This window comes from Onychomys torridus, chromosome 7, assembly GCF_903995425.1.
Source record: "Onychomys torridus chromosome 7, mOncTor1.1, whole genome shotgun sequence".
Lineage (NCBI taxonomy): Eukaryota > Metazoa > Chordata > Mammalia > Rodentia > Cricetidae > Onychomys > Onychomys torridus.
In genome coordinates, this window is record NC_050449.1 from 9,455,227 (window position 1) to 9,475,824 (window position 20,598).

The window sequence follows — 20,598 nt, forward strand, 5'->3', positions numbered from 1 at the left end:
GTTCTCTGCTGCTGTGATACACACCATGGCCAAAAGCATCCTGTGGAGGAAAGGGCTTGTTTGGCTAACATACCATCCCAACCCATCATTGAGGGACGTCAGGAACTATAGAAGAAAGCTGTTTACTGGCTTGCTTTACATGATTTGCTCAGCTTGCTTTCTCATATAGTCTATAACCTTCTGCCTGGGGATGGTGCTTCCCACAGTAGGCTGTGCCTGCTAATAGCAACCATTAATCAAGAAAATGCCAAAGAGACATGCCCACAGGCCAGTCTGATGGGGGATAGTTCCTTGAGGTTCTTTTTTCCCAGGTGACTCTAGTTTGTATCAAGCTGACAGAAACTGACCAGCACACCACCCCTCTTGTTTTATGAGGCCTACTTGCTCATTTTTACCTTAACTGCTCAACTTAGATAGGCTGGATAGCCAGAGAGAACCAGGAATACACCCATCTCTGTCCTCAGGGCAGTGAGATTACAAACAGGCCACGAAGCTCAGCTTTCTTCCTTCATGTAGTCCTTAAGGGATGAAGTCCAAGTCTTCATGGCTGCACAGGAAGCACTTTCCTGAGTCATCTTCCCACGCCCTGATGCTAAGTTATTCTTATAAATACACCAGACAACTGAGATGCAGGAAGCCTTAGGCTCATTTTTCTTAGGTATGTGACATAGCAACCAATGTGTAAGATAAGGAAGGCAGCAATTTCACTTTCACCTGAAATTAAAGTATTCTTTGCTTTTTACTCTTCATCTTTCAGGTCAGAAGTAAAGCTGGTGTGCAGTGGGAAAAGAAACAATAATAGCAACAGATCTATTTACTAAAAGCTTCCTGTGCGCCTGACTGCTAAGAAAAACAACCTGTTCTGTGTTTTCAGACGAGAAACATTCAGATCAAGCTTCAGCGACTGCACAGGATAGCAATGCAGGTTTTTCTGGTTGCAGTCTCGAGCCAATTCAGTGTTCCACAATGATGACTAGAGAGGGTCATGCACAAGTTATTACCCAGGAAGACAGGCTTAGAGCAGTCAACACAACACTAAAGTAAAATGGGTCTTCCTCTCAAGGGTTCATCCTTCTTCAACATGCATAGTTTGGAAGACACAAGTTGAAGTATCAAGTGTCCATGAGTCAGGATTTAGAAAGGTTGATAGGGACAGAGAAGCAGTAGATGCAGTCTCTCATGAATTGTACAGATATTTATGCTTGTCAAAGTGTCTCACTTGACTACTTATCCCATTGGTATATCAGAGAGATACAATTAAGATTGCTTTCCATCTGCCCTTGCATGGAAAATGGAAGAGAAAGGCTCTTTTGAGGCTAACTGATAAGCCAGCCTGCCTCCATCTTGGACTTGAAAGCCATTTTACATTAAAGACAAACTAGATTCATTCCTGTTTATGACTAAATCTGTTTCTCAAGGATTGGGCCATGCCCCACCTGTAACCTTAACTACAACTGGTTCTGCATTGCCTGTTCCAGAAAACAGCAACCATACTTTTGTTTCAAAAGGGTTGGTATGACAACTTGTTGTTAGGACTACCTTGCAATCATGACTTTGTTTCAAGAGGACCAACTTGTTATATATATATATATATATATATATATATATATATATATATATATATATATATATATATATTCTGCTTCTGTAACCCCACCTATTTGCCTGCCAAATCCCCCATTTGGAAACACCCTATCCCTGAGCTAAAAAAAAAAACGTATCCTCCCTGCCTCCAAGGCTGATTTTTTGAACCCCATCTTTAGGAAGAGACAACTCCCTATACAAACACAGTTTGTACACATATAAATTTGCTTTAATTAATTGCATAATTTGGCCATGATGATTTGGGACAGTGGTCTTTCTCCTTAAATTCGTGGGATTAACATAATCAATCACATATCCATTCATTCATTTATAACTTTTCTAGTTTACGTAGAACACAATTGAGTTGATTTTGTGGGGAATGTATTTACAAATTGTTAAGGTTTTGGATGTAAAGTATTATCCCACAGGAGAATGTATTTACAAACTGTTAAGGTTTTGGATGTGACATATCTCAGGCTAAATATCTCTAAAGGCTAGGTTGTCAGCTGACAGTGTCACTGGGAGGTATTGGGAACTTTAGGAGGAGGGGAGTAGTTGGGAGTCTCCTTCAAAGGTGGACTGGAACCCTGCCACTTTCTCTCCCTCTGTTCCTTCTCATCTCCTTTCTGGTCACCCAGAGATGAGCAGACTTTTCTACCATATGTTCCCAGCTAGGATGCTAGGATGTTCTCTTTTATCACAGGCTAAAAAAAAAAGAAAGAATGGAGCCTAGTAACCATAAACTGGAATCGTTGAAACCATCAGCCCAAATAAATCTTTCATTAGGCATACTGTTAGAAAGCTAGCACACAAAGTGTTTCCTTGGTTCTGTAAATTAAGATTTTCTTAAAAAAATCAAGTAATTGTATTAAAATACATCTAATTTGCGTCAGCACAAGTGTATTTATCCTAGCAAGGAGTTTTTAAGAGATTCTTTTATTTACAGAAATATTTTTTGCATTTCCATATATATGAGGTGATTAAGGCAGAGTCACATTAGAAATATTTCTCTAATACTATCTGTCCTTGTATTCTGAGTAACAGAAAGTCAGTGGCAGTAACAATCCCCCCTTTACCCAGTTCCTGTCCCCTTATCACATTCCATCTCTGCATTCCCTTCCTGCTTTGCAAGGGAATCCGAAGGAGCACAGGATGAGGAGAGGTAAGTTTGTCCTCTATTTTAAACCACTACATCCAGCAGTGTTTGTGTCTAACGCTGCTTGTGAATTGACCAGTTTCTTCCCCATTCTCTCTTCAATCCTCTTCCTATGCTTTACGGGTTGCTTATCAGCTATAAACACACTCCCAGGCCAAGCTAACCCATACTCTTGTCACAGGAGACCTGAAAATTCCAACTCCATTCTCACTCTCCTTTGTATGATGCCGGTCAGAGGTGGAACAGAAAGTGATTTTCAGCGTTTCCCTCCCATGACCCACTGGAGCTTCTCCTACCAACCAGTTGTTACTGGTCTGTGATCCTTTAGCTTTCTTTCATAACAGTTACCATTTATTGAATGTTAAGATTGTTTATATACGTGCACCCATAGGCCACTGTTTGAGTGCGTCTTCAGCAAGCATTGTTTAGGCATTTTACAATTACTAACTCCTATATTCTGTGAGGCTAGTACACTTACAGAGCAGGAAGCCCACGTAAATGCAAGATAGCTGGAGGCAGTGGAATCTGAGTCCGCCTAGCTTCACTGTTTGCCTTTACACAATGGATTCTCACCTCAAGTACGCGGTACTTTTTGCTGTCTCTAACCTCATCTTTCGGTCCTCCGGTCCCTTGATCTCCCCAGGTTTCTTCTCTTCCCCTTTCCCCTCCCCCGCTCATCCCACAGGCTGCCCATGCTCCACCACTCCCATGCCTTCACATCCTTGTGTCTTCTGATAAAAGGGTGTTCCCTTCCTTCTGGAAATTTCCCTCTTAGCTCAAAGTCTCCACCCTGCTCGTCAGCTCCTTCTCCCCAAGCCAGCCTCCCGCTGGGCGGCCAGGGCGCAGGCGCAGGCCCCAGCTTTGCTGGACCGGGGGTCCCGGCTCCCAGCAGCCCCCGCGCGCGGTGCAGGCTGGGGGAACATGGCCGCTTCCGGTCTCGCAATCGGGCTGGTGCGGGGCTGACAGCGGCTGCCGCCCGTGCGCTCCTCCGTCCGCATCTGTCGCCGGCGGCCGCAGAGGGTGCAGAGGCCTCCTGTTCTCGCGCCATGGAGAAGAGCTCGAGCTGCGAGAGTCTCGGCGCGCAGCCCCCGACGGCACGGCCGCCCAGTGAGGACTCACTGTCCAGGTGAGGCCGGAGCGTGTTGGGACGGAGGCCGGGATCGTGTGGGTGGAGAGGCCGGGCGTGCCGGAGGAGAGGCAAGGGCTGCGGCAGAGATGGAAAGGGCAGAGCTGGGCGGGGATGGAGAGGCCTGGGCCTGGAGAGGCTGGGGCCTTGAAGACAGGAGAAGCCACGGGCAGCGGGGTTCGGGGATGGAGAGTCCGGCAGAGCCATGCTTCCTCCGCTGGTTCCTCGGTGTGAGAGGTGAAAATGCAGTTTCTTTATGGCCTTTGCCTTTCTTATTCCTGCTCACTTACCGCTCATGGAGGTTACTCCAGCTGTTTTAAGGACACAGCGTTTTTACTTTAACTGGAGTTGTGTTGTCAAGGACATGACACCTTTTTCCAGTCTTCTGCCCTCCTTGTCACAGAGTTTGGGGGCCAGCACATCAACAGACAAGTGGCCTTTGGGGACACTCTGAGACAAGCATTGCTTAGTTTTAACATGGGGGGGGGGGACATGCAGCCTCACAGAGCCAGTTTCTTAGCTTAAACATCAGTGACATTTACTAACATAATGTACATTATGTGTGGTGTCTGGGACACTCTTTAATTAACTGTAGAGAATAGTTTCATTATAGAAACTTGTTAGCTTAATTTTAATGTAGACAAACAGTCACAAGTGATTCTAATGTACGGCAGGATAGACTATGTTATTTCTACTAGTGTATTTTATTTCAAGTTTTGTTAGTCTACAAAGTACGAATTACTACACGCAAAGTATGAATGTTTGACTATGGTAGCTCAACTTTTTTCTGTCCTGTCACTCTAAAGTTGTACTTTATTTTTTGTTTTTATTCAGAGCACAAATAAAATATCTTATGAATTTGCTTTCATATACTCTACAAAATAATCTTTAATACTACTTAATGTATCAGTTTCTCTCATCCAGTAGATTGATAAATTGAGTACTATTTAATTTTTTTAATGTGTATGTGCTTGCATACACATTTATGTGTACTACATGCACACTGGAGTCCAGGAGGTCAGAAGGGGGTATCAGATTCTCTTAAACTGGAGGGACAGGCAGATGTGGCCCTCATGTGGGTGCTGGGAACTGAACCCTGGTCTTCTGCAAGTGTAGCAAGTGCTCTCAACTGCTGAGCCATCTCATCAGCTCTGACTTAAATTTCTATTAAGCTTAGCTACAAGGAAAATTATGCAAAAATAATTATTACTTTGTATTTGTTGGAAAATAGAAACTATGTCAGCTTAGCAAAAAACTTCAAATTTATTACTGAAGTTGATAACACACTCATTTCTGATGGTCTCAAATGCTTCAATTATGGATGAATTTGGTTGAAATATCCTGTTTGAATAGTTAATTGATAGTATATTTTTGTCCTTTCTGGGAAGAATATAAATATTGACAGTGAACCCTATAATTCATTTCATGGTCCACTTTTTTTTTTTTTTTTTTTTTTTTTTTTTAAAGGATGTACTCTGTTGAAATTGGTTGAAAGGCTTTGGGAAGCCTGTAGTTCCTACTAAAAGTTTGTTGTCTTGATCGAATGTGTGAGTCGTTTTAGAATTGTGCTGGTTTAACTTTGCCAGGTCAACATAGATCTAATAGTTTGACTTTAAAAGACTATTTTCCCCTTTATTCTGATAGTTCCTAACATCTGTAGTAAGCAGTGCATGTGGTAGTGAATCTTGCTTAGCCCTCTTTAGGCAGCTCTTGCCTACTCTGCACACATGTAGCTCCCCTCCCTAGGGTATGGGGACAAACTTTACTTTACCATACTGGTCATCTAGCTGTTTCTATAATTTTATTTTTGTTGGTCTTGCTCTGATTCTTGGTGTAAGTAGGACTCGACGGAATATAAAATATAAATAAATCCCTACTGTAGTCCAGTTGTGAAGGCTCGGATAGACCTGACCTTCAGCAGTGTACTGTCCTAGTTTACCACCCACATCTGGTCTCCATCTTCCAGGCTGTGTACTATGGATTGCACTGTCTGAGTAGGTCTCCTTGATGCCTGCTTTTTCTGTGTATAGTCAGATGGTAAGACATGGTGTCTAGCAGGTGCTCTGGACATTGAAACAAAGGAATCTTGATGCTTGTTCAACACTGATTTTGTTTGTGGTCCTCATTCAGAGGATTAAAAGGACTCTCCTGTTGTGACTGACCTGAACAGTTGCAACGTCAGGTTTGTCCTAAGCTTACTTGTATGTGAAGCATGTAGCACCCTGTATGATCGTTATTGACAGCATTCTCTTTTCTAAGCTCGGTCCTTTCTCATGCCCTCTCACCTTGTCATCTTTTAATCTTGATTACGTTGACTCCCTAGTCTCTAATTTTCCGTGTCAACCATTTTAGTGTGATTTCTTTTCCCCTTATCATATATTCTTATGCTGTAGTTATTCTGGGTAATACTTGCTTGTCTCTTGTTATTTTGATTTTATAAGTTGCTTTTTAGTTGATAATTTAGCATGCATGTTCCATGTCCCATATTTATGCTTGACTTTCATTAACAAGAGAACGTACACATGCTGAAGGCCATTCACAACTGATTTTTTTTTTTTTTTTCTTAGAAAGGCTCACTGTGTAGCCCAGTCTGGCCTTGAACTAAAAAATCATCTTCCTTAGCCTCATGAATGTTGTGATTACAGGTGTGTACTCTCTCTCCTACACTTCAACTTAATTGCATTTTGTAAATTGCATGTCTTTCTTAAAATTATCATCATTTGAAAATAGTGAGTCCTGGGTTACTGTTTCTGTGAATTTTAATTATAGTCTTAAGTGGTAAAGAGTTTCCAGGATGCCTAAAACATAGTTTGTTGCAAAATCTCATCTGTAGTTTTAACTTCAAGGCCACTTGAAAGTGAGATGTTGGTAGGAAATAATGAATGCTTCAGGTTTTTCCAGTAGTGATGGGTTTGTATACAATCACATTCTTACCTATTTGCATTGTGACTCGTGGTGTGTTTTCTGAGGCAGCTGGCCAGGACTAGTGTTAGAAGTTACAGCTTCAGGACAAAGTGACTATTTGGTTCAGTGGCCCCCTTGGCTTTGTTACTGCTGGCACTGATTGTCATGGTACTCTAAAAGTTATTTTGGAATTCATTGTTTCTAAACCCTAAAGAACTTTAATCTCTGTATAAGGCCCAATATTATTATGGACTTACCAATATGTATTATGAAGATTTTTAAAAGCCTGATTACTATTCAAAAGTATTAAAGTTAATCCCGAGGCTGAGATTGGATCCTGTATACTTTTTTGTTGTTGTTTATTAAATCTCATCTTTAAAGGAAATTTTCTGAGTATTTTCAGTTGTGAATAATATAAGTTAAAACTGTAGACTCTAGGACTTTTCCTAAAAATAGGGATCCTAACTTATAAAGTTATTGTAATGGAGAAGTTATGTGACAGCATAAGCAAGCCAAACCAGTGCAACCTGAACTGTACCCAAAGGAAGGAAGTAACTCTGGAGGGCACATAGGGCCAGAAGGCAGGAAGTTTATTTTGGAAAGCTGCCAAATTAATGCTATTGTATTAAAATGGCCTAAGCTTGCATGTGATTTAGGATTTTGAGTAGTGGAAATTCTCCAGATTCTACTGTGGAATATTTTCCATTTTTAGAGAAAGTATCCTTGTGCTATGTAATTAGGTTAAATAAATGGCTGAATCTCCTAAAGAGATGCTAACCAAGGACCTGCAATGATTTTATAAGACTGATTCCTACAGGAAGTCAGGTTAAAAATAGGGCTCTAAAAAGTGATGATGCCAGAAGGTTCTGGATACTCAAGAGTACAAGGGACTGAGGAAGATGCCCTCCTAATGGAAACAATCATTTCAGTGCCCTGACCTGTAGCTCTGTAACACACAGCCAACTGTGTGGTCATCACTGGAGACACTGAATGAACAAGCTACAAAGTTCTTCCTTGTGGGTGCGCAGGACCCATGGTAGGAACCACTTTCTTTCACAGACTAGCTGCTATGAGTAACCTTGAGCTATTTGAGTACTTTTTAGTCCAGACTGAATTAAGACAGATACTAGGTTTTCAGTATAAAAAAAAATGAACTTTAAAAATATGCTTTATTGTATAACACTCCCTCCCACCCCCATGGAATCTAAAAACTAGTATGTTAGAACTTCCTTTTTTTTTTTTAAGGTTAGGTTTTGTGTGTGAGCAGCTGTGCTTGTCTGTCTGTCTCTGTGTGCATGTGAATGCACAGCTGTGTTTGTCTGCCTATGGATGATGGAGGTTGATTTTGGATGTCTTCCTCTTGTCCTCCATCTTGTTTTTGAGACAGGGTTCCCTACTGAAACAAGAGCAGACTGTTTTGCCTCAAGTGGCCACCCAGTGAGTCCTTCTGCACTCACCATCCACCTTTCTCCTCTTCCACTTCCATCATAGAGTTACAGAAGCATACTTCCACCTGGCTTTTATTTCGTGGGTACTGGGGATTTGAACTCAGGTCTTCATGCCTGCACAGCATACACCTTACCTACTGAATTGTTGCCTAGGTCCCAGGTTTTATGTTTTTTTAATTGCTATTTAGTTCTTTGAAATGCTAATCATGGAACCCAAGGCTTTATGCATGCGAAGCAAGTACTGTACCATTGAGTTACACCTAAAGTTGGGTTTAGATTTAGCAGAGTACAAAAGAAAACCTGGACCAATGGCGATTTAATACAACAAATTTTCTTTTCTCCAATAAAGTCCCCAGAGTTAATGCAGTTGTGATGTAGTGGATCTGAGTGCCGAGGATACAGATTCTTCATGTGTTTAGATTCCAAAATTATCGTATGAGCCAAGATGGCAGTTACAGCCTGACATTGCATTTTCAGGTGGGGGACAGTTCCTCTCTTTAAAAGATATGCTTTGGGGATCACAAGTTGCTTTTAAGCCACTGTCTAGTTGGCTCTTTCATGGTCCAATGGCCATGGCTAGCTGTAAGACAGTGTGGGATATTCTGTAGGCTCTGCTCTAAGGCCTTGTGCTAATGTGAAACTTGGAGGTTTTGACTTAAGGAATAGAAGAGAGAGAGTAGAGGAGAATCCACAGGCACTGGGTTCTCCCTGAGACAGATGAACCATTTAAAAGCAAGAAGCACGTTCCTTCCATGCTCATGGAAGCTGGAGATGCCTCTGATTGCAAGGCAGTGGTCACAACAGAAAATGGCATCAAAGCCATTGACAAAACATCTTAACCTAACAATCTACGTCTCTGAATTCTAAGAGTGGTGGTTGATTCATTAGTCAGCTCCAATAGCAGTGTTTGGAAAAAGTCAGTCGCTGTTATTTTAAGTACCAGTGACAGTGCCCAGTGAGGGGCTAGAACCCCCTTACAGTTTTCATACAACTCACAGATTATGAGGGATGTGGTGACCATGAGGGCAATAAGCAGAGCTATGCTCAATAACAGCATGAGGTCCTCAGGAAACTAGTCCCCAGGGCTCTGCCTCTCTGAGACACACCCACTGTGGTTATGCTAACCAGTGAGCCATTTTCCATGAGTTCAGAACTGCTTGCTGTTTCTCTTGCATGACCTCTGACTATTGTAGAATATTATTTTCAGGTGTGTTACTTTTTGTTTATGTTGCATTTGTTTAACTCTGTGAAGCTGTGTTACTTTGCCTGTCTAAAACTCCTGATGGTCTAATAAAGCACTGAACAGCCAATGGTGAGGCAGAATAATGAGGAGAGAGGATAAATAGAAGAAAATAGGAGCACTCTGGGAGTAAAAGTAGAAGTAGCCAGAGGAGGACGACCCAGGGGTCAGCCACCCAGCTACACAGTCAGACACAGAGTAAGAAGGAAAGAAAAGGTATACAGGAATAGAGAAAGACCAAAGCCAAAGGTGGACAGTCTAATTTAAGAAAAGCTGGCAACAACAACAACAAAAAGCCAAGCTAAGGCTGGACATTTATAACTAAGAGTAAGCCTTCATGTGCTCTGAGTGGTGAGCCACCCAAAGGAGTAAAAAATTCCACTAACACCCAGCACTGCAGAATTTCTGTTCCTGATAGCAGCAAATGAATGGTTGTTCAAGCAGTTATATGTCTCACCTCAAGTTTGTGCTTCTGTAAAAAGGACAATAATTGATGGGTCAATGACTATGAGCTGTAATTTATTTATTTTTTCCTCCCTCCCTCCTTCCTCCCCTCCCCCCTCCCTCCCTCCCTCCCTCCCTTCCTTCCTTCCTTCTTTCCTTCCTTTTTTTTTTTTTTTTTCCTGAGATAGTTTTGGTGCCTGTTCTGGATCTTACTCTGTAGACTAGGCTGGCCTTGAACTCAGAGATCACCTGGCTCTGCCTCCTGAGTGCTGGGATTAAAGGTGTGTGTGTGTCACTGCCGCCTGGCGAGCTGTAATTTTCTTGACTTAAGCAAAGTTGTGAAAGGTCTGTAAAAGGTCAAAAATAAAGTTAATAAACCTTATTTTACTTGAAAAAATATTGAAAAACATTCATTATATCAAAGGGGTAACAAAAATAGAAATATCCAGGGTAAGTTTTGCTTTTCTTGTGATAGTTGTTAAAGTAACAAATTAATAGAGTTAATAAACAACATAATATAAACAATAGCCCTGAATGTTTGTTGTGGGCTTACTGTGTGCTGACTGTGACACTAAGTTACTGATGTGCTTTTCTCACATAAGTCTGTATGAGATAGACAGTATTAAGTTTTCCATGTTACAGAAAGAAAACTGAAGGTTAGAGCAGATTGTCTTTGGAGACCAAGTCTGTTGACTTCAGGGTCTGTGTGACACAGAAATGATTGTGCCTGAAGACTAGGTGCCTGGGGTTCAGACAGCTTTGCAGTTGGAGGACAGTTCCTACACAGATTGACACTGGTTGGAGAGGTGCTTTCTTGCCATGTGGCCATGTGGAGAAGTGTAAAGGCACATTAGTGAATTGAGAATTTTCTTTAGCTTTGAACATTTTTTTTTTTTTTCATACAGAAAGCAAGATGTCTGGTGATTGTATAGTTTTTATTTGCAAGGACAGTTTTATTTTGAAGATCACATGAATTTTGCAAGTGAAGCATTTTCCCCTCCTTCCCTGCCCCTCAGACTTTGCACAGTTGCTTAGAATACTTAACTCTAGGGCTCATTCCGTGTCTGAACCCCTAAGTTCCTTTGTGTTTGTTTACAGTTAATGTGTTAAGAGCCATTGACATTTGAAGATCATCAGAAGTGAAGATAAAAGATCTCAAAAATTATAATGTAAGTGAATGGGAAACTACAAAAATGGACAGAAAGTGACACTGCCAGTACTGTCTTTGGATCCAGTATTATCCCAAATGAAATTTGTGCATATGAGTGATCAGTGACTTCAAACTTTAATCTCATTTCCACGTTCCAGTCCAGAGCATCCTGTGATTTCTTCTACCTGGGGAAAGCAGTCATTAAGTGTTAGTTGTCCAGTAATTTTCCATTGGAGTTTGGGGCATGGGGGTTCTTCTGTGTACTTCCTCCTTTTCCTTCCTTCGGACTTTGAAGTTTGATAAGAGAAGAGGATGACTAGGGTACGAATTATATTTATGTGGAGATTGTTTCTGGCAGCAGATACATACGTGGTTATGTCTTAGTCATAAAGAGGACAGTTAGATGCAGACCTCCTCCCTCCCTTTCCCACCTGCTCCTTTCATCTCTTTGTTTCTCTCTGATCCGTTGAGTATTCACTATATCATTTCATTCTGTGGTAGATGCTGCATTTTTTTTTCCTCCTGAGACAGAGTCTGGGCTCAGTGTGGCCGTGACTTCTGGTCCTCTAGCTTCTACCTCTCGAGTACCAGGACTACAGGAGAGCATTATTGCACTTGATTTATGGGATTCTTTGGATCAAACTCTGGGCTTTTTAAATGCCAGGCAAGCTCTCTACCAATTAGTTTCTGAATTCTTGATAGCTTGGTGCTGTAACAGCTATATATATTACTATTAAGTCCATCAGGACCACTCAGTGCTTTTCAGATGCTCTGGAGACCTGCAGATTCTAGTCCAAGTGGTGCTTGTGAATATTTAGCGTGCAGGTTCTAGCCTGTTCTGAATTAGAGGGAACAGGTCCAAGAGTCTGTACTGAAGTTTGAGAACCATCAGTTCAGATTGTTTTTGGAGTCTCAGTCAGCTCCAAGAGTTTGCAGATGAGGGAAGGACATTGGGAAGTTTATTTATCCAAAAATACAGTTAATTTTGGGAGGCTGGGAAGGTTAGTGATTTTTCTTCAAAGTCTTCATGGGTCATGTAGTATTTTTTGTTTGGCTAGACAGCCTCACTGTGCTTCATGTTTATAAGCCCCTCCTCCGTCTCACATGTTAGCATCATAAACAATCCACCATTGTACCTGGAAAAACCTAGAAGCCACAGATACATCATTTTCCTGAAGATCACACACTGTTTCTCAGTCTTCAGCCAGATGTATGGCTGATTGATTTTGAAATCATTGAGTAATAGTTTTGGTGGAGAAAGAGCACTTTTTTGTATGTCAGACATTCATATTCCTGTCTAGATTGAGTGTTGTATATTTCTGAAGATCTGACGTCATTTTTTTAAGCAACTGTAAGTGGGAGGTGTAGGCTAGCTGTGCTGTGAGCAGCTCTGTTCATTGTTTTTCTCCCCATGGCTCTGTGAAGCACACACAGTGTTAGGAGTCACTGAGTTTACTGTATATGGAACCACAGATCTTGCCACTGAAATTAACTTGTATTTGTAATATCTTGTAACAGTGTATTTATAATACATGGATATTTATTTAAAACTCTTAAGGAATGTTTTAAACCATAATTTTGAATTAATTTTATTATTTTATATTGTGTCTTATAGTTTCTGAATTATACCTTGTATTCATAACTGAAGTTAGCTCAGTTTTTTTAAAAAATATCCTGTAATGTTGGAAGTACTAAAAAGTTAGATTATAAAATGTTACTACTCAATTTCAGAGTGTTTTGAGATATGTCTTAGTTAAAGGATGCTTTTCAGGTGTTAATAATTTACTTTTGTGGTGTGGGGGACCAAGTTGAGGCTTGCACAAACTCAAAATGCTTCTTATTAGTAGTTGTTCATCTCTGCACACTTATTATCCTTGGCTTCACAGATACCTATTCCATTATCATTGGTTTTGTAACCATAGGCTAAAATTTGCAAATAGATCATCTCCAAAAAGGGACTTAGTCTGGGAATGTAGCTCATTGGTAGAGCAGTACTTGGCACTCACAGGTTCAGTCCCCAGCATCATGAAGGAAAAAGAAAGGAACAGAGGACTTTATGTAATGTTTAATTCCCTTCCAAAGGAATTTACTTAAGAAATTTCATACATGCTGAAAGATACTTCAGAATGACACTACATTTCTAGGATGACCTGGGAAATGTTTGGAAAACTAGAATATCACAGCTATAATGTAACTGTTAACTACAGAGTTGCCTTATTATTTAATTGTAAATGTTTGCCATTGATTTAGTTACCTACAGAGTTGCCTTATTATTTAATTGTAAATGTTTGCCATTGATTTAGTTTAAAATCAGAATGAAAAATTATACATTGATCACTTGACTGGTTTCTTATTTCTTGTGCTCAGATTTTGTTAAATATTTAAGCATATGTTGTAAAGTACACAAGTAACCTAAATTTTTCTTTCAATATGTAAGAGTCTGTGATGGTTGATGTCGTCTACTTGACAGGCTCTCGGACCACCTGGGAGATGGGCACCTGACATGCCTGTGGGGGTTATCTTGATTATGTTATTCCATGAGGGAAGGCCCATCTTCATAGAGGTTGAACCACTCTATGGGCAAGGGAGCCTTTACTACACAAAACGCAGAAAGTGAGCTGCACAGGCAAATGTAAAAAGAGTCTCAATGCACATGCTTTCTGTGCTTGCTGAGATCAGAGTGTTGCCCAGGTCAGAGCTTTACTGACTAAGCTGACTACCAGTTCAAACTAAAGGGAACTTGAGTTATAATCTGAAGAAAAATTCAGTTTAGACTTTTTCTCTCCGCTAACTGATGTGTAAGGGATTTTTCCTGTAGGCTGCTTGTAGTCCACTTAAGTACCAATTTAAGCAGCTCTCTGAATACAGGTCAGTGGTTTTTAATAAAAATGGATTTGGAGGAGTTATTGTAGGACTGTTGTGGCTGCCTGGGGTGGTGCTGTGCTCAGCTCCTGCTGCTGGCCTCACTCTGATTACGGTGCTTTGGTGTTTACCAGTTCTGTTAAACCATACTGTGGAAAAAACAAGTATAAATTGGTTGTTCAGATTTATGTTGGAATTAACCACAGAGTATATGAACTGAATTGAGCTGGACATAAAATGATGCCTGTAACTGTGTGTCCTGGATGACCTGTTCTTACCTGGCATTTTCCAAAGCGTTAATTGGCACTAGCCAAGGCTGTCAGAGCTCAGGTCCACTTTATTCTCTGAATGAAGACTCCTTTCTGTCAAGCATTGTGATAAAACATAGTTTCTGACACCTCTCTTGTCCTATACATAGTTTCTGACACCTCTCTTGTCCTATAGGTTGGTTACATTTTTGTTACATTTAAACACGCAGAGCTGGCATAGCATTTAAAAACCGATTTAGAAGTTGTTTTCTGTTTTGGAGACAGATATTCTGACAGTAAGTTTTTTGTGTTACAAAGCACACTGCAGGCCTTTTATTATTTAAGTAAAATTTTCAACAAAATGACTAACAAGCCAAGCACATACAATGCTTAGGAAGGACACTACAGTCCATTGTTTGAGAGTTGAGAGCAAAATTTGCATTCCTAGAAGAGCTTTCTCCCAATCAGAACACAGAACAAATTCTTTAATATTCGTGGGCGACAGCATTAATAACAAGAAAACACTCTGAAAGTACCTCCTCTTTTCATGAGGTACTCAACACAAATTCAATTGGCAGTGAGAGAAGCTGTTTAAACAAGGCAAGTGGTTAGATCTTGCTATAACAATTGTGGTCAGCTGAGCCTGGGAGGGGAAGGAACATGGCGGATCCTGCTCTTGAGACTTGTTTACAAGGAGTGTGAAAAGCAGGTGACTGAATAACTTGCTGTGCTGTTTGAGTTAAGCATGTGTGATGCTAGTTACATTTCCAGTGTCTCTAATTTTTCACTTTACAGGAAGTGTTTTATTGACTTTAGGAATCAGGGGCCTGAATATTAGAATCTGTTAATGCTTGGATTTTATTTTTTGTTTATTATTGTTGAGTGCTACCAAGTGACGAGTGACAAGGAAGTAGTGATGATTTTATTAACAATTCAGCAAGCCAGTGTGTCAGAGACAGTTCTTTACTGTTGTTTTCATTACAAAACACTGGTGGTAGACTTGGCTTTGCGATTGAAGCTTGGGTCAGCCTTTTAGAATGGATTGAAAATTGTGCAGAGTGTGTGTGTGTGTGTGTGTGTGTGTGTGTGTGTGTGTGTACTTTCTAAAATTTCTCCTAATATTTGTACTCTAAGGTTTAGTGTTGACCAGAAATATTTTGAGTTTAGAAATTTGTCAATTTTTCCATTGTACATTAAGACAACTGTTTGGTTTGATTTCCTTTTTCCAGTAGTTCCTTATTTCTCATTTTATCCTGTTAACTTTTCTGATATGGTGCTGTTGTATTTCCACAATGCTGTTGTTGAAAACTTTCTACTAGTTCAATATTAAACACTACTTTATTTAGTATCAACATTTTATTGTGTAGATAAAGAAAGAGCTTAGATTAAGTTGATTGAATTTATTTGTCAGGTGGTGAAACCAAGATTCTTCGATGAAAAGCTCATGTTTCACTGGATTCTGTCTGTATTCTGGGTTTTCCTTGTTTCCTTTACATCTTTTATGAGCTTTCATTCTCACTTGGGTTATGATAAGATGCCTGTCTATCAAACCAGCACCTTTGTTAGCTTGCTTGTCTCTAAGACAGTGAACCTACTTTCTACAGTACATGAGACACAACAGCGTATGTTGGTTATGTGGCAAAAAAATAAAAAATAAAACAAAAAAAAACAAAGAAAAGCAAAGGAAAAGAAATTTAAGAAGTTCCTGCTCCTGAAATGGAGAGGAAGGAGAGAGTAGGAAGGCAGTTAGCTGACCTTGCAGTTAGAGGTGGAATTCTCCAGACTCCCATCTTTCTGGGAAGCTGAGATGAGGTATAGGGATGCTTGAGGTGGTGTGTGCACCCTGCTGTCTGCAGACATTATTGTTTTCTTTATCAGCATTAACAAAGAATGCTTGTAAGTCTGGTAATGTTGTCTCAGTACTTCCATAGGTACTCAGAGATACCAGCATTCATTTGTTTAGGAAAGATTTTCTTAAATTTGCAGGTTGGCATCCTAATCACTTCTGAAATATGTGTAGTTGGGAGACAGGGGCTCCCAAGTCAGAGGATCCCCAGGAGGGTAGAAGGTTCTTTATGTTATGTTTTGATACTATTTTGAAAAGGACAAAGTAATTCCTGTCTGCCGCCTGTACCTGGCGTTCACATCAGTACTTCACTTTGTGGTAGTAGAAGTTCTGACAACAAAGGAGAAGGGCACTGGTACCACAGATGAGCAGGTGTGAGTGTGACTGAGTCAGATGACTGGTTCTGGCTGGTTCTTGTGCTGGATGAAGGACTGCCTCTGGCAGAGAGTGGGGGATGGCTGGGGATGGAGACTGAGTGCTCTTGCTGTTCTCTGCCCTCCTTTTCTGTATATTTACATTCTGTTCTTTCAGAGGTATGTGGAATGGATGCATGGACTTGTTCTTTTCTGAAACCAGAAATTAGCATTCAGATAATACCAGCTTTATTCTTCTTATGTAAGAATTAAGAAGAATATAATTTGGGATAGAAAGAGAAGAGAATCTTAGATTGGCTTCCATTTTTTTTAGAGTAATGCTGAAAATTTAGATAAATGCATTTGTGGTAGGCGTTGAGCCCAAGGGTCTTGCTTCTATACCAGGCCAGCACATAGCCATTGAGTTACATCTCAGCTGTTTGTGGTCTTCCTATGGGATAATAGTCAGAGTCTAATACAGTAGAGTAAAATTGTAGTGCTGTCATGAGGTGTATTTCTCATCGGGAAAGATGTCTACATGAATAATGTAAAGTGTAATTGATGTCTTGGACAGTACTGGCTGTATTCTGACTAGCTTTGCCGTAATGCCTCATTAATTTCTAAGATTTGTGCTGTTTATGCTTCTGTTATGATGTAATATGCTTGACTCTCTGAAGAGAGACATTAATGCTCTGGGCCATGGTGTGTTGCAATCACTTCTGTTGCAGAGCACAGTTGTTTTACTGATATTTACAGTTATCCAGTACCATGGAAGTTGCTAGTCATGGCTTTGAGCTATGTCAGTATATGTTTAGTGTGTGTGTGTGTGTGTGTGTGTGTGTGTGTGTGTGTGTGTGTATGTGTGTTTATAATTGTATATATGTGTGTCTGTTCCCACTGAAAAATGTACAGAAATAGAAGATTGTGATTTTAATCTAATTTCAGTTCTTAAACCTCCTTACTGGCTTGGGCAAAATGGCCCACACTGATCAGGTATGAAAACAAACGATGCTGCAGTTCAAGGGGAGCTTTTGTGTGGGAGATGGACATTTAGTTAGGAGAACAGTGCTCCAGGACAAAGCCAGCCTTTTCAAATGTTTGCATTTGTGTTTATGTGCATGCACTGGGAGATGGACATTTAGTTAGGAGAACAGTGCTCCAGGACAAAGCCAGCCTTTTCAAATGTTTGCATTTGTGTTTATGTGCATGCACTGGGAGAGGGGAGAGTTGGGGACAATTTTTGCTGTCAGGAACTGAAAGTTAGGAAAACCATGAAACCTAGTTTAGCACAGTGATTTCAGTATTTATAACTTTGGCTCTCAGGTCCCGTCAGTCTTGAGTCTTAGTCTCTCTCTCTGGTGGCACTCTCTGATTATGGTAACTCTTCTGTTTTCTTTCTTAATTTTTCTTTATTTTGAGGCAGGATTTCATCCTTTATATATAGGCAGGCTAGAACTTGCCATTTTGCCTCTATTTTCTAAGCTTTTCTAGGCCTGTCTGTCCACATCCTGCTAACTCTGGTTCTTGATGTTTGCTTGTGAGCCATCTCTCTGGCCCTAACTCTGTTTCTTCAAGGATCAAATTGTTAGACTTTCACCCATTTTGACTTTCTGCTTTCATATTTAACTCCATTGTGGTCAACTAGGTTTTCTAATGGTTAGAAAGGGTCCTTTTCTCACCTCCGTTAGGTAGAACAACAGTTGGCATGGTATTGTTTGTGAAGTAATGTTTGTTACCTGTGTTATTTCATTTCATCATTATAAGTCTATGAATAGCAAGTGGTAAGTACTCAGTGGGTATTAAGTAATTTATCAATAAATTTAAACAAAATTACACCTGTGAGTAATGCCAGCTATTATCATAGAGCTAGGCCAGTGTTTATCATCTTCAAGATTATTACCCTCCTGAAGGAACGCTTTTTGACACATCTCTCTGTCCTATTCCCCTCCCCCATGCTTTCATAGTGGATATGATTTTATTTACTATGTTTTGGGATTGAAATAATACAATTTTCACTGATTGCGTTGGTACATGCTTCTAATACCAGCACTTGAGTGGAGATAGAAGAGTCGGGGATTCAAGGCTAGCTTGGGCTACATGAGACTTTATCTCAGAAAACAAAATAACATTTAATAATTTTTGTTGTTCTGTTTGGCCCTATTTCAAAGGGCCATTTTATTCATACCTGTGGGACCCATATTCTCAGATTGGGAATGGGGGTTTTGCACTCTGGGGATCCCATAATGATCAGTATAGATAAGATGTGGAATCCTTAAAGATTTACATTTAAGGATGTGGGAGACAGAAAGTAAGCACGTAAGGCAAAAGGTGATGCTGTGAAAGGAAGGGAGGAAGCAGGTGGAGGGTGGGTTGATAACGGTGCATTTTAAGTGAGAGCCACATGTGAGCCAAGATTCTGAAAGGGCCAAAGGGAAACCAGGAACGTTGGCAGGAAGAGAGTTATCAGGAGTGGTACCTGAAGGTGCCTGCTGATTAGAGAAGCCTAAGAGATCCTTGGAGCTGAGTGTAGGGAGCCTTAGAGCAAAGGGGAGATGAGTTCAGGACAGCAGCAGATAGTAAAACAATGCAGGAGTTATTTTAAGGACTTGGACTTCATCCTAGCCGTGACATGGAAGGCTTAGGAAAGTCGAGGAGAGATGAATGAGTGAATTGAAGTGCAGAGGCAAGGCATCTGTTTCAGGAAATCATTCGGGAGGGAGATGGTACAATAGCAAAGGAGGTGTATCACAGTGATTGGAGAATGCACGTGTTTTGAAGGCCAAAGAATTTCTTAAGAAAAAAGTGAAAAATGATTCAAGTTTTTGGTTGGAGGAAGCAAATAGCTAGTTGCCATTTACTAAGATATAGAAGACTTTGGAGCTGGGTAGAGAAGCATAGAGTTAAGTTTGGGGTCTGTGGAGGTACTGAAGTAATTGTTAGAACCTGAGAGTCTATAGAGAGGTCTGGAGTTGACCTGGAAGTTGGGATTTTCATGCAGAGGTGGCAGTGTTGAAAGGCCAGATGGGATTATTAAGGAGGGAATACATATAAGCCCAAGGTAAAAGGCTCAAGGCCCTGGTGGCAGTCAGGCACAGTCCACTTGTGTGAGAGGAGGGACCATTTCAAGAGACGAGGAGTGGCTCCCGAATGGAGGGACCATTTCAAGAGACGAGGAGTGGCTCCCGAATGGGGGAAAGCCGTAAGGGATGGTGTTCTGGAAGGGAAGTTCCATCAGTTCTTCATAGATGAAGAAGCCACCGCTGTAATACATGCTGCTGACTGGATTAGGTGACATCAGGGTTATCAGTTCCCTGGACAGGAGCAATTCTGCCCCAATGAAGTGGAGTTAAGAGAAATCTTGCTCTGTAACACCAGGTGGAATGGAGGGATTTTAAAAGGCGTGGGCTAGGAAATTAGCTGTGATTCAGGCCTAATTCTGGTTGTGGGATTGAGAAGTTTTCTTTTCTTTGGGTTCATTCAGTTATGTAGTTTCAGGCATGGGATAGCAGAGAGCTGGATTTTAAAGTTTTGGGGATTAGGACTAGGTAATGCTGGCTACAGTTCAATCTAGTTCTCAGAGTCTGAGGCAGGAGGGTTTGGATAGGGGGAACACCAGCCTGGGCTGCATATCAAGGCACTGTCAAAAGGAGGAAGGAAATTGAGAATATTAGAAAGAGTCATGGTGATCCTGGAGCAGCATCTTTGAGAAATGAGAGTTTAGTCATAATCTCAACAGGGAGGGTTAGTGTATGATGTGCACTTGGGCCTTGGGATTGAGTGCCTGGGAACCAGGTCCATTCACTAGGCCCAGATGTAGAGGAGAGGTATAGGAAAGTAAAGAAATCTTTGTGTGTGAGCCAGGCGGTGGTGGTACACACCTTTAATCCCAACATTCAGGAAGCAGAGCCAGGCGGATCTCTGTGAGTTCAAGGCTAGCTTGGTCTACAAAGCGAGTTCCAGGAAAGGTGCAAAGGTACACAGAGAAACCCTGTCTCGGGGGAAAAAAAACCAAAAAACTGTGTGTGTGTGTGTGTGTGTGTGTGTGTGTGTGTGTGTGTGTGTGCAGCAGCAGTGTCCTTGGGAAAGTCTGGGAGGAGGAGGCATAATAGATGAAGAAGCTAACATCTAGTAAGAGCTATAGTGAACACAGAGTTTGTGTGAGAAGCATGAACCTACTATTTCAAGCCCCTGGAGGATGCCCCCCTCCTTCAGTTTCATACTCTGTCAGAGCAGAGTG

At 40.9% G+C, this 20,598-nt stretch overlaps 1 protein-coding gene across 3 annotated transcripts in view; it reads left to right on the plus strand.

The window, feature by feature from the left end:
- Positions 1-3,565: 3,565 nt before the first annotated feature.
- Positions 3,566-20,598, plus strand: part of Mtmr2 (myotubularin related protein 2) — a 68,591-nt gene continuing 51,558 nt past the window's right edge. Inside the window, exon 1 of one of the 3 annotated variants that reach the window (XM_036191717.1) lies at positions 3,566-3,866. In XM_036191717.1, the coding sequence (XP_036047610.1) occupies positions 3,787-3,866 (80 nt within the window). In that variant the 5' untranslated portion in view covers positions 3,566-3,786. Of the gene's footprint in view, positions 3,867-3,970; positions 4,104-20,598 lie in introns of those variants that run through there. The other 2 variants (XM_036191715.1, XM_036191716.1) reach the window with 2 other exon arrangements.